The sequence below is a fragment of the Lonchura striata genome, chromosome 3 (assembly GCF_046129695.1).
Source record: "Lonchura striata isolate bLonStr1 chromosome 3, bLonStr1.mat, whole genome shotgun sequence".
NCBI lineage: Eukaryota > Metazoa > Chordata > Aves > Passeriformes > Estrildidae > Lonchura > Lonchura striata.
In genome coordinates this window covers 69,611,050-69,625,033 of record NC_134605.1, presented here as the reverse complement: position 1 = coordinate 69,625,033, position 13,984 = coordinate 69,611,050, and the positions used below count along the sequence as shown (strand labels likewise).

Genomic DNA, 13,984 nt, shown 5'->3' with positions numbered 1-13,984 from the left:
GCTGTTGGCCACATCTGCAGCAAGTGGCAAATTGCTGGTTCAATTTATGTCAGCTTGCATCCCCAGGTCGTTTTCTGCCAAGCTTCTTTCCAGCCAGTTGACCCCCAGCATGTACTGGTGCACGGGGTTATTCCCCTCGAGGTGCAGGACTTCACATTTCCCTTTTTTGTGCTTCTTGAGATCCCTCTTGGCCAGTTCTCCAGCCTGTTCAGGTCCCTTTGAATGGCAGCACAGGCATCTGACATACCAGTCACTCCACCCTCTTTTATACAATCTGTAAACTTGCTGAGGGCACACCCTGAGGATGAATGGTCCCCAGCTGCATTTTGTGTGGCCAATCTCAACCCTTTGAGCTCTGCAGTTCTGCCAAATTTAGTGCAGCTCCATATCCATCCTAATAGCTCATGCTTCATCAGTTTGTCTGTCAGAGTGTAATGGGATACAATCAAAAGCCTTACTTAAGATAAACAGCGTACACTGCTTTCTCTTTACCCATCAACTAGTCATCTCATCATATACCCAGCTCTCTTTCCTGTGACAGATTTCCCTGCTGCATGTAATGGAGATCTTCATAAACTTGCTTTGTTAAGACTTATTAGGCCACTTGATATAGGAGTTGCTTCTAACTGATAAAAAATGAACAGCTCCACCTGCCTTTGTAATGATCTACAAGTGATACAAAACATTGAGCTTATTTAACAGCACATACCAGATGGTTTATGCAAGGTTGAATATGACAGTAAGATTTTTGTCCAGATTGGGGGTGGGACTGTTGTTTTATTTTGAAAAAGAGGAAAGAAATACGGACAAATGGGGGATGCATTGCCACTTGTGTTGCTCAAATTGTACTGGAGGCTGCTTTTACAGGTCAGCAGCTAGAAGCAGTAAATGTGGTCAATGAACTCTCAGTGGGCAAAGTGCTTAACACTGTTAACTCATTCTGAATTGCACTGGTATGTTTGGATATTTAGGTAAGTTTCATCTCTATACAGATTTAAGTTAGTCAGACCAAAACCTGAGACTGGATACCGGCACAAAATCCCTTTCATTATTTTCAAATCAAACAAAAACTTTTTTAAAAAAGCAATTTGAATGAATATGACATAATTGAATACTTTTTCATTAAATATTTTTTCATTAGTGAGGCAGAAATGTTCAGAACACACTGCTTTTACCTTAGCAATCACTTCAGCAAATACTAGCTTACCTAGACCAAGTCAATTTATAGGCTTTGATGATACTTCCATCCTAGAGCACTGTTACTGCCAACAAGACTTAATTATGTATCCACATTTAAAAGTGGTGCTGAGAGAGCTCCTTCAATAAAAAGCACAGGATAGAAAGGATTTAAGTGAGAAAGCTATAACAGTTGAGACATAGCCGAGACATCACAAAAGAAATATTTGCTATAATTGCTAAAGCTCAGCAAATGAATAAAATTTAACTCTTCAAATTGATGACCTAGAAAATAGAGAGGAGAAATAATGTGCATATGAAAAGGATTACAAAAGAAGCCAAGAAAGGAGGCTTAGTGGGTTTAACTGGGTGGATTTAAAAATTGTTTAAAGAATGATGAGATAACAGTAATAAGAAATTCAAACTGGCTTTACCAGGAAACAGATCTACACATTTTTCTGTGAAACTTCCCTTGTATTATTTCAATAAAAGATAAGTTCAGAAGAAAGTAACAGAAAATGAGCTAACTGTGAATGATCTGAAAATAGCATAAATACATGCACGCACACACATTCTTTTGGCTTTTAAAGAAGAATATATAGAGAAAAGCAGGTACAATAATAACAAGGTTTTCATTACTTCTGAGGTATTGAACTTGGCTGCCAAAGAAAGAGGACTAGATGTCTAATAATTAGAGATAAAGTAGAAGCTAGCAGAGATAATAGCATGTGTTATGTAAACCAGGTAGCGTTACACACGGAGATCTTTTTACTGCTATCATAAAGCCTGTCAGAATCAAAAAAGGAACTAGAAGAGGATATTTTTCTAGAACAGAGGGGCATAACAAAACTTGTAATAAAAATCAGAAAGACAAATTTAAAATATCCACAAGGTTCTTATGTAGCAAACAAGAAAAAGTTACATTAGCAAGCGATTAGTAAAAGGAACTTCAAACTGGTAAGAGAGAGATATACATTTACATATAAATATATGTAGAGGATGAATTTATTCAGGGAGTGCTTTTGGATATATCTGAAGTATATAATAAAGGAACAAAGGAAGAAATTTGGTCAGATGGAGCTGTATTTGTTGTGCTTTTCTATTATTCACAGAGGTAACAACTATCCTCCTACAGCAGTTTTTAGATAAATTTCAAAACGCATTCAGAGATAGTGAACAAAGTCAGCCACAAACAACCCACTTGCCACAAAAGGCCTGTCTTTGTTGCTGCTACATGTCTGGAGATTTTCTGATACAAGCTGTGATCACATTACTCATTGCAAAAAAAAACAGGAGGGACACGAGGGAGCTGTTCAGGGAGCATCTGGTTCACCTGACCAACGGGACCCAAACCTGGAGGTAGATGCATTTTTGGTGAGACCTTGGCAGGAGGCAGCCTGGGGAAGCCACTGCAAGTGACCCATTTGTGCCACTCCAACAAAGCTATCTGGCATGTGGGACACATGTATGTGAAGCTCTGCTACAGCCAATGCAAAAATGTCCATCTTTTGGCCCTCCAGAGAACAGGAGGCAAGTGGGAGATATGACAGCACTTCTGGCCTGCCAGAGAATCAGTAACGTGAGCAATCCAACCTTCACTGCCTGACCAGAATGATCCCAGGTACAGGACAGGAGTTTATGGCTGCAGCTACACCGTGTCTCAGACCCTGATTTCTTACTTTGGAAAACTTTCAATGTCTCCATTTTGGACCTGTAAATCTGAGCTCAGAGAGAAGATATTACGATGATGCTGACACCTGAAGAGTCAGAAATAGCCAACAACTCACCCAGAGAGTTACAGAGAATGAGAAGGGGGTTGGGAAACAGTCTTGTCTTATCAGTGAAACAGGCATCATAGTATAGCTTTAAAGGACTGACCCTGAACACAGGATCACCTGGGCTTTTATCCAATAGTCTGGGGTCATCCTGTGAGTGTTCAGCTCCTGCTGTGTCATCTGTCTATTGTCACTTGCTGGGTCTTTGGTCACCTGTCTGGCCACAGGTCCAGTGCCCTTTATAATGCAAGGAATCAGTGTCAGTTCACAGCCTCTTGATTCTAGCCACCATGGAGACTCAACCACCACTGACCACCAACTTAAGAAACCCACCAACTCAAAAGAAATGAAAGATTGAGCATGAGGACTAATTAGCATGAGAAGCAAGAAAATCATTAAACCAATAGAAGGTTAAATACTAATAGAAGAATTTGCCAATGAACAGTGATTTGTTTGCTAAAATGTACATTTAGTGTAAGTGAAATGGATTGCCCATGGTGGTGGTGGAGTCCCTGACACTTTGAGTGACACTTAATGCCATGGTCTAGTTGACCTGGTGGTATTCAGTCGTAAGTTGGACTCAATGACCTCAGAAGTCTTCTCCAAGCTAATTGATTCTGTGATTCCGTAAATTTTTGAGAATCTGAGTTGATTTATGTAACACTTCCACCTTGCACTCTGCAAAGGACCAAGAACGTCTCCTGGCTAAACTGGACCCCGTATTTGTATTTAGCATCCCTAAACTGGCAACAACAGCAGGTCACCCCGAGTAACTTCTGCCAGCTATGCCCTGGGTTTGTGCCAGCCGCCACCATGCTGTCCATAAACGTGGGCCAGGACTGGCCACGGGGGAGAGAGAGCGCTACACCAGGAACCCCCTGTCCTGCGGGCCAGTGACGCGGCAGAAGCACGCACGGGCACTGCCCCTGGGACCTGGGCACGCCGTCCCGGGGATGCGGGCACGCCGTGCCTGGGATCCGGGCCCGCCGTGCCTGGGATGCGGGCACGCCGTGCCTGGGATGTGGGCACATCCTCCCTGCGATGCGGGCACGCCGTGCCTGGGATCCGGGCCCGCCGTGCCTGGGATGCGGGCACGCCGTGCCTGGGATGTGGGCACATCCTCCCTGCGATGCGGGCACGCCGTGCCTGGGATCCGGGCCCGCCGTGCCTGGGATGCGGGCACGCCGTCCCGGGGATGTGGGCACATCCTCCCTGCGATCCGGGCATGCCGTCCCGGGGATGTGGGCACATCCTCCCTGCGATCCGGGCATGCGGTCCCGGGAATGCGGGCACATCCTCCCTGGGATGCGGGCATGCCGTCCCGGGGATGCGGGCACATCCTCCCTGGGATGCGGGCATGCCGTCCCGGGGATGCGGGCACATCCTCCCTGGGATGCGGGCATGCCGTCCCGGGAATGCGAGCACATCCTCCCAGGGATGCGGGCACATCCTCCCTGGGATGCGGGCATGCCGTCCCGGGAATGCGGGCACATCCTCCCTGGGATGCGGGCATGCCGTCCCGGGAATGCGGGCACATCCTCCCTGGGATGCGGGCCCGCCGTTGCCAGCAGGCAGCGGCCGCGCCGCGCACGCGCCCGCAGGTGGCCGCGCATGCGCGTCGGGCGGCCCCGCGGCGCGCGCGGTTGCCGTGGGAACGGCGGGCGGCCGGGCGAGGCCGGGGCCCTGCGGAGGCGCCGGCGGGCCCCGACCGAGCGCGCCGGGCAGCGCCCGCTCCCCCCCGGCCGTAGTGCTCGTCCCTGGGGTGCCGCCCGGCCGGGCGGGGGCGAAGGGCGGACTGTTGCGGTAAGTCGGGCGGGAGGCTTTGAAAAGCGGCCCGGAGACCGATAATCCCTGTGCCGCTTCCCGGCAGCTTTCCCGTGCTCGGGAGAGAAGCATGATTGCCAGGTGTGGGCTGGGACAGCGTTACTCCACAGGTGCTGCTTATTTTGGGGGGTTCCTCTGGGACGTGTTGTCCCACGGCTGCCCTGGAAACCTAACTCCACTGAGAACTCAACTCTCGTTAACTCCGTTCTTGCTTCTCTTTGATAGCGGTTTCTCTGCGTCAAAATTTCACCGGGGTGAAAGTGCATCACTTGTGATTGGTAAGTTTCTCTTAATCAGAATTATGTCTAATAATAGCTATAGTTTACATATTCCTGAAAGGAGGATCTGGTGAGGTGAGAGCCTATCTCTACCGTGCCTGCAGTGAAAGGACTAGAGGAAATGGCCTTAAACTGAGATGGGGAAGATGCAGATTAGATATTAGAAAAAGAAAATTCACTGTAAGGATGGCCATGCAGTGGAATAGGTCAGCCAGGAAGGTGATGGAGTCACCATCCTTAGGAGGCCATCTGGATCTGGCGCTGGATGATGTGGTTTAGAGGTTACAGGGGCAGTGTGCAGTTGGCTGTTGGACTTGATGATGTTAAAGGTCTCTTCCAACCTCAAAGATTCTGGGATTCTTACTAAACCTGCACCTGTGTGCTGTTCTAGAGATTTGCTAGGCAGACAGAACATGGAGTCAGATGTCAGAGAGCAGAGTTCATAGCTTGAATGCAGGGCTTCTCCTCACTGTACTTAGTGATTGCAGATACACCCACTCTGCACCCTGGCAATTAAATGGCACTGGACTTGAGATGGGAAAGAGGATGGTAGAGGCAGTGTGAGATGGTAGATGCCATATCTGATGTAGTCAGCCACGTGTCTCTCACCTTGATTGAACTGAGATAAGAGCTGTGAGAGTACGGCTGTCTCACTTGTGGACTTTGCTGGGACTAATGTGTAGATCCTGTACTGCTATCTACTTCTTTAAAATCTTCTGTACAGCAACAACCAGACTTCTGGAGTGAACAACTGGCGAATAAAGACAAGAGCCCAAGTATGGCTTCTCAGACGCTGCTGTGATACTCTTCTACCTCCCAGCAGAGAGTCATAGAGGAGCTCTTCAGGTGCAAGTTAAAGGCTGTTTGGGAAATGGTGATAGTAGAGAGGGACAAGATTTGTATGCACCAGTTATACTGTCCCCATTGGCACTGCAGCCTTCCCTCTGTTTCCTGCTGGGACTGGGGAACAAAATTACAGAATCACAGAATAGGCTGAGTTGGAAGGGACTCACAGTGATCATGAAATACAGCTCCCAGCCCTGCACAGGACTATTGCCAACTGCATCAGACGTAAGGCCTACAGAAAAGACCTTCCAGCTAAGGTCCAAATTCTGGCTCACAGTAGTTGGGGGAATAGGGAATGATAATCTACCTTGCTTTTTCCAGTGAGAACTGACTGTATAAATTTTTCTAAACAGACAGCTGTAGTGGAACTCTACTGTTTTTTTAATCACATTGTAATAGAGGGAAGACTAAGGAGCAGAGAGAAAAAAATTCAATCACAGTGAAGACAAGTAATATATTAATGGTAGTTGGAAATACTAAAACCACTGATAGTCTCAGGCTCCTGATCTGTGCCTGAGGTTTTTTAAATTATGTATCATTTAGTGAAAGAGGTTGGGGCAGTTCTCCTTAGCATCCAATTTTGTGTTGGATGTGCAACAATGAAAGACACTGCCAGAATGTGCAGGCTCTCAAAGAAAGAAGAAGCAGCTGGAAAAGTTCAGCAGCAGAACAGGAAGAATTGAACTAAGAAGCTAAGGATATAAGATTTTTCTTTTTACTCCATAGTTTAGAAATAACCCAGGTGATGGTGTCTGATCTACTGTCAGTTCATTGTCATAAACTGTGTGAGAGAATAGAAGTTACCAGATGGTTTGAGTCACAGTGCAGAGGAATTTTGCATGGTGTAAGACTCACAATGAGTTTGCTATAAAATGACAAGGATATTATCTACAGAGAACTGCATCATGATAGTGATGGATTGTGGGTCCAGGGGGTTATGGACCAAGTCTGTCACTGCCCAATGCATTTCCCAGAAACTACAGCAGGACAGAATGCTCACTGGAAATTTGGGTTTATAACTTTATATTAGTGTTATCTTTCTTTGCTTGTGTTTGGGTGTGGGTTTGGGAGTAATTTCTTTCAGAGGAAAAAAAATGGCTTGCCTGTTCTTCCTTGTTTCTGCTTATCAATTGCTGATAACTGTTCTTCAGTTACTGATAATGATGCCTCTGACATATTAGGAAGCTGCCTTTGGTAAGGTTGATAATATATATTGGGTTTTTCCTGAATTGGAAAAACCTATCACTTTGCAGCATATTATTGAATTCCTGTTTTGGCTGTGATGTTTCCTAAGTAACTGGGTGTCAAGAAAAAGATTTTCAATGGAATTGTAGAGGACCACATCTGGCCCATGAAGCACAGTGATGTATTTTAGTATCCTGTGAAAAAACTGAAGGTAGATCCTCCATGTCACATACTTTCTGTTTTTGAATATTTTCCTACAGAACTGAGGAATAGAGAGAAAATGCATTATCAGTTATTATTTCCCACTATTTCAGCACTGACTAGGATTTACTGTGGTAGCATAACCAGTGAGGAATTAATAATGTGTAATTTAAAACTAGCATAATACTTTGTGCCATTCACATATATTTTCCAGTGTTCTTCCTGTGAAGTACTTTGCAGAGGAATGCAAGCTTCAAAGACTGAAAATAGAAGAAAAGCAGAACCATTCTACTGGCTGTCAGCAGCAAAGCCTAAGACCAGTTCTGAGATTGTAAATGAAGCCAGAGATGCTTTGCGAACAGTAAAAACTCAAAGACCATTCTCACCTACAGATGAACAAAGGAAACTTCTTGGGTCTCACTCTTCACTGTATCATCAAAATAGATGCCCTGTACTGTTTAGGTACTGTGACTTTAAGATTTTTTCAAATATCCTTTAGCAGCAAGAGATTTGGTACTGTAATTATGCTTCCGGTGGTTATTTTCCCTGTGTTAATCTGTATTCCTAATCACATCCTTTGCCTTCTTCTAATGATCTTTACTGTTGGTGTTAATCTAGATGTCCAGGAACTTTCTCTGGATTAGAGCTACCAGAGGGAGTCACTACACTAGTTTTGAATGTGGAGAATAGTATAAGAAAATAGTCTGTTACTTACCTTTTCTTGAGACAATTGAACACTTTTAATTGAGATAGTCTTCAGTTTTTTCCTAGAACATGTGAAAGCTTCCTTGTTTCCTATAACCCATGTGCTAGATCTTTTTTCAGAGCCTTCTGAGATCTTTTAAATATGAAGTTTTAGGTCCTGCAGTTTGAAATGCTCATTTTTAAAGTTTTTACTACCTTAAAATTATTTCTAGGTGGAATTTTGTTAACATGAGGTGCTCTTGTCACTTTTCCTTTCTTCCCTTTCCCCATATTCACTGGCAAAGGGAAGAAGCATGCAGTTAAAAAAAACCAGCTGATCACACAGCTCTGGGTCTGTTTTATTCTAACAATGTTTCATTTCTTCATTAGTCTTGATACATCCAGTTATGATTCATCTGAATCAAGACCAAATTCTGGTGTTCGTCTAAGTCCACTGACTCATGTAAGTACTCTGGAAATAACTCAGTACTGATATAAAAATATGTGCCTTGGTAGTGTTAGGAAAATAAATGATTTAAAGGCATTTGGGAAAAATGGAGGCTTGTTGTAACATTAGTCTGAGACTTAAAAAGTCAGTTTTGTAATTTTTCCCCCAAAAGAAATCCCAAAATAATTTAACTACTTAAATATTGCTATATTGCTTTGTGATTCTAAGTGACATTAACAATAATCGGAAGACTGATACTTGAATCAGCTTTCTTGTGTAAGTTTACTAAAATAGGTGAAGTTCGTGAGCATGAACATGTGCCAACAGCGTGCCCTTGCTGTTAGAATGTGGCTGATGGTATCTGGGGCTGTATTAAGGAGGAGTGTTGGCAGCAGGTTGAGGGAAATGGTTCTTCCCCTCTAGTCCACACTGGTAAGGGCACGCCTGGAGTGCTGCATGCAGTCCTGGGTTCCACAGTACAAGACTGACATAGAGCTACTGGAGGGAATCTGATGAACAGCCCCAAAGGTGATGAAGGGACAGGGAGACATCAGCCTGGAGAACACCAAGGGAGGACCTTATCCATGGTTGTAAATATCTGAAAGGTGGGTGCAAAGAGGATGGGGCCAGCCTCTTTGCAGTGACTGGACCAGAGGCAGAGGGTGGAGACTGGGACACAGGAGGTTTCCTCTGAACCTCAGGAAGCAGTTTTCCTGCTGTGATGGTGATGAGGCCTCGGCACAGGTTGCCCAGAGATCTTCAAAAGCTTCTTGGGCATGGTCCTGGGCAACTTAGTTTATTTAGGTGTCTGTAGTTGAATATGGGGCTTGGGCCTCCAGAAATCCTTTCCAACCTCATCTATTCCATGTTTCTGTGAACAGTAACTTGAAGGTAACTAGGTTGCTTTCTATTTGGCTTACATTTCTATAAAATGTCACAATTGTAATTTATTTCAAAACAGGTAGAGGTCCTTTAAGAACCTCTTTTTTTCCTCTGCAAAAGCTGTGAATTTCTTTCAATTTATAAGTGTATCTGCTCTTTCACAGTTTTTTTATATTTAGTCTTTAAATATAAAATTAAGTCGCAACTGTTTGTTTAGTACCTGAGATAACAGAGCATGCTATAGCAATTAAATTTGCATGCTGTATACATTGCTTTTTCCAGACAGGAACCTTTAGGAAATTAGAGGAAATAGCCAAGAAATTTTATGCTTTAGTAATTTGGATAAGGGAATGTATTTACATGAATCAAGTTTAAAAATTGTGAGCATACTTCTATTTAGATTAAGTATATCTACATTTTCATTTAAGAACTGGTGTTAAATTTTCATGTATTTTGTGTGTGAGAGTGGAAAAAAGTTAGCGAAAACTACCGACCAATGCAAAACCTGCTTTTTTTTTTTTTTTTTCTTATCAATGGATTTAAGTTAATACACTGTAAATTAAGAGTTTGTATTAATCATGGTGGTTGTAAGTAGTCAGTCTCACCTGTTGGCTCCTTATTACTATGGAGAGCTCTGCAAGATCGGCTGGAAACTTTTTTCTTTATTTATTTTAAGGAAATTGGTATTGATTTTAGAGGTCAACGCTTTTATGTGGGTCAAGGACACAAAAAGTGCTTGGTACTAGAGATCCAGAGACTTGATCACCTTTTCTAAGGTGCAAGATACTGACATAAAACTAGGAGTTTCACGTTTCTGGATCTGCATGATTTGTCTCAGTGTGATAGAAAGTAGAACATATTTGGAGTGTTTTGGAAATACTGTTTTAATGTCCAAAGGCAAATCAAAGAATAGATATATCTCTAGAATTGTTAGCTATAGTCATTGGTACAATATTTTCTTTGATAAATAAGCTTGATGCAGATGTAGTTAAATGAGTACTTATGAGGAATAAATAATTCTGAGTTGTTCTACTCAAGCTAGGTTTTTTTTTCTGCACCCCTGAATGCTGGCTTTCTGTGGTGATAATGGTATAGACATCTGGTTTGTTTGGTGCAGTGGTATAATTAGATTCAGGATGTGAAAATTTCTTAATGAGCAAGCTAGTGTAACTTCTGTTCTATTTTGAACTTAGCCCTTTCTTAGAAGTTATGTGGCTTTCTTTTTTTTTAGTTTTTTACTTAAATGAAAATTAAATTATCTGTGCTTTTGTTGAAAAGTCTTTTTTATTTTTGTCACAGAAACCAGTAGTAATAATTTCTGAAAAACAAGATGAAGCTTCTTCTGTTTTCCATCCAACACCACCTGCTGATGCTGCAGAGGTTAGAAAAGTCAGCAGTGCTTGCAAAGGCTTATTTAGAGCAACTTCTCTGAAAGATTTATTTTCTGCTAAGGTGGTTCCTCTGGATCAGAGTAAGAATGTTTTGATACATATTATTTGCTGGAAAGATAACTGCATGATGGGTTTTAATATTGGTAATTACATTAATTATTAATACATTAAAGGACTTGTGTGTCCTTTCAGTGTGAATTCTGGAAGTATTTAAATGGGTGTAAGGCAGTTTTGAAACTGTGGTTTCCCAAAATAATGCTGGCTTGCACTACTGAAAATGAGTTGAAAATTACTCAGGTACCTCTTCTTCCTATAGGTTTCCAAGTAATTGAATTTTACTGAAAGTTCTCATCAGTGAGTAAAATTAACATTACAAGTGGACATGCTTAAAGAGATAATGAGAGGCCATCATCTACGGAGAATCCCTGACAGATTATTGAGCCTAAAATGAGGAATAAAAAGGAATTATATGTTTTGACAGGCCTCCAACTACATCATATTTGTTGTTAAGAGTTTCTTTACTGGGGATTTAATAAAGGTCACCAAATGTGGGATTTAAAAGTAATTTTCTTGAAGATGGGAAATGGAATCTTGGCTTCCTCCATGCTGGCTCATAATAAAGTGTGCTGTGAGTCTCTATTTCAGAAGACTCATTTATAGTGACAGTTCTTACATTGTCTGGGATTGTTACTTTACATGATAAACTTAATATCTCACTTTTTACCTACTAAACTTGACTTCATTTTTATTTATTTGTTCTATAAATATGTCTTCATATAATGTGTCACTTCATGTAGCCTTAATAAGCTGATGTTACTAATTGAAGAAGTTGAGAAGCTAGTGTATTTGTAACCTGCCTTGGTCTCTTGCCCTTTGGGATCATGCAAAAGTTATATGAGGCGTTTTATTTGTGGAGGTTCTTCTTGTGTGTACATAGAAGCTACCTTTTTCCTGAGTTCCTTCATAATATTCAGGTCCTGAAATACAATCACTTTTTTCTCAAGGTGCAGTCCACCTGTTTGTAAAAGGGAAATAAAGAAGATTAAATATTAAAACTTTAAACACAACCCCAGAAGACTAAGAAATACTGTTCAGAAGAAGACATTGACTACCTTACTCTTAATAGTCTTAAGCTTTCTCACCTTTTAAATTGATACAAGCAAATTTTGATAATGTAACACAAGCAGTAATTAATAACACTTGAACAAAATGTGTTCTCTTTGACCATTTCAGATGAAGTGAAGCTTGATTTTGAAGAGCCAACCATGATGATGAATAATTTTGACAGAAGTAATAATAACTGCTTAGCAGAACAGAAGTTGTACACATCATTTAATGATGAGAGTAGACAATTAATTTGTTATGGGAATACCAGCAGATCAGGAAGTGAAGACTCCATGGAAGAGACACCAGGAACATTTTCACTTCAGCTTCAAGGAGAAAGGTCAGCATTGGTCAAGTATGGTAATGTGTATCTTCCATACAACCTTCTTCCTAGATACTCAATTATGCAAGTATCAAAATGCTTAAAATGAATGTAATTTGAAGGTAACATTACATATGCTTCAAAATGGAACTGTGTTTAGATTATTAGAAAAATTTACATTTATTCTTTTAGGAAGTTTCTGCATTCAAGTGACTGATTTGTAAAATATTGTTGGTAGAAATTTGTTCTGTATGATCTGTTTGATCATTAACATTCCAAAACCAAGTATTTTAAACACTGTGTGTAAAATCCTCAAGTGTAAATTTGATGTGCTTGCTTTTGTAGTTTAGTCCTGTTATTCTAAGGTGCTATATCATCTTCACTTAGCTTGACAGATGAGTAGAGTCATGCTTTCAGTTCTGGTATATGATCATACACCGAAACCAGGCTTAAACTCTTTAGCAATAGAAGCAGAATTTTTTGTGACTTTGAATTTTTAGTTCTTTTTCTGAGCAAAAAGGTGTAAGAGATTAATGAGACCTGCATGCTTGCAGTCTGTTTTTACTGGCTGGACCTGGAATGTCATATCCATTCTTTAATTCATAAGTTATTTGTTTTTCTTTTGATTCAGTTGTGAATTCTTGCACAGGGAGGAATAGTCCTGTGGCATTATGTATAGTTGGTGTTTCAGTTGCTGCATTAGAAATCAGATGAACAATTGTTTCTTGCTAATAACATTGACAGATCTGGCAATCTCAGCAACAAAGAATGAAAAACACTTCATTTTCAAAACACATCCTTGTAAAACTTGTTCACTATTAAAAATATGTATTTGCCAGTAGGTATCTTCTTTCTAGCATGTTTGTATGCTTAGGGAAAGGTTATTTCCCTGGATATTCTTAAGCACCTTTGATATTAAAGATTATGTTCTTAGTTTTGTAAAATGAAAGGCCTTTCATTTACTGACTTGCTGATAGCACTTAATAATTCAAGCAAATTTTGTCCATTGAGGCTGTTATAGTAAATTATACATAACAGAGCTATCATAGCCCTCTTTTATATTAAACTATAAGGAGAATTTTAAAAAAAGACATATTCTAAAAGAATGAAGACTTGTAGCAAAGAAAAAACTCCATGACTGTGGAGGAAAAATGAGAAAATAAGAGCAGAGGTGAAAAATGTAGGTAAAAAAAAAAGAAATTTAAGCACCAAAGAAAATACTTTACTGCAATATAATTCTCTTTAAAATCAGTGATCTAATAACTTCTTAGATAAAGACTATCTAAGACTAAAGACTGTAGTTGGACTGTCATACTACATAAAGTACTGTATTTTAAATTTTGTTTAAGAAAAGTTCGGTGTGAAGTACTTCAGTGTTGTAGTGGAAATGAGTAGTTCCTTTTGTGGAATATGCATCCTGCTGTGTTCAGTTCTGCTTTTTGTTTGGGTTGCTGTTTTGGTTGATGGTGTCCAAGTGCCTCTAACAGGAAAGGATCAGTTGATATTTTGCTAATTCAAAAGAATAACCTTCCTTCTCAGTCATCATTTTAAAACTTGCATGTATAATTGACCAGCTAACCCATTAGGCATGCTTCCTGTCTGTTCAAAATTGTACACTTCTCCTTATAAGAACAAGAGCTCTGCAAATTTTTGCTTTTGCATTTTGTTACTGGTGCTTTTTGCAATCATGAATCTCATACATCAGTTAAATTAGATCTCAAATTACTGGCTTAACATAATACAAAAAATTGTTTTCCAATATTGTTCTGACTAGTTTTCTCCAAAATGGAAGGGGAATATACATTCCTTCATCTTTCTGTGTTGAATGCAAGATCTGTATTTTTGAATGGCCCATTTTTATTTCTCCT

General features: G+C 40.8%; 1 protein-coding gene across 1 annotated transcript in view; it reads left to right on the top strand.

Moving 5' to 3' along the window:
- The first annotated feature begins 4,647 nt into the window (after nt 1-4,647).
- The window catches only part of ARMC2 (armadillo repeat containing 2), a 69,865-nt gene continuing 60,528 nt past the window's right edge, over nt 4,648-13,984 (top strand). Inside the window, exons 1-6 of the mRNA XM_021553773.3 lie at nt 4,648-4,754; nt 5,001-5,053; nt 7,500-7,747; nt 8,360-8,432; nt 10,599-10,770; nt 11,924-12,134. Coding sequence (XP_021409448.2) covers nt 7,530-7,747; nt 8,360-8,432; nt 10,599-10,770; nt 11,924-12,134 — 674 coding nt within the window. The 5' untranslated portion in view covers nt 4,648-4,754; nt 5,001-5,053; nt 7,500-7,529. The remainder of the gene's footprint in view (nt 4,755-5,000; nt 5,054-7,499; nt 7,748-8,359; nt 8,433-10,598; nt 10,771-11,923; nt 12,135-13,984) is intronic.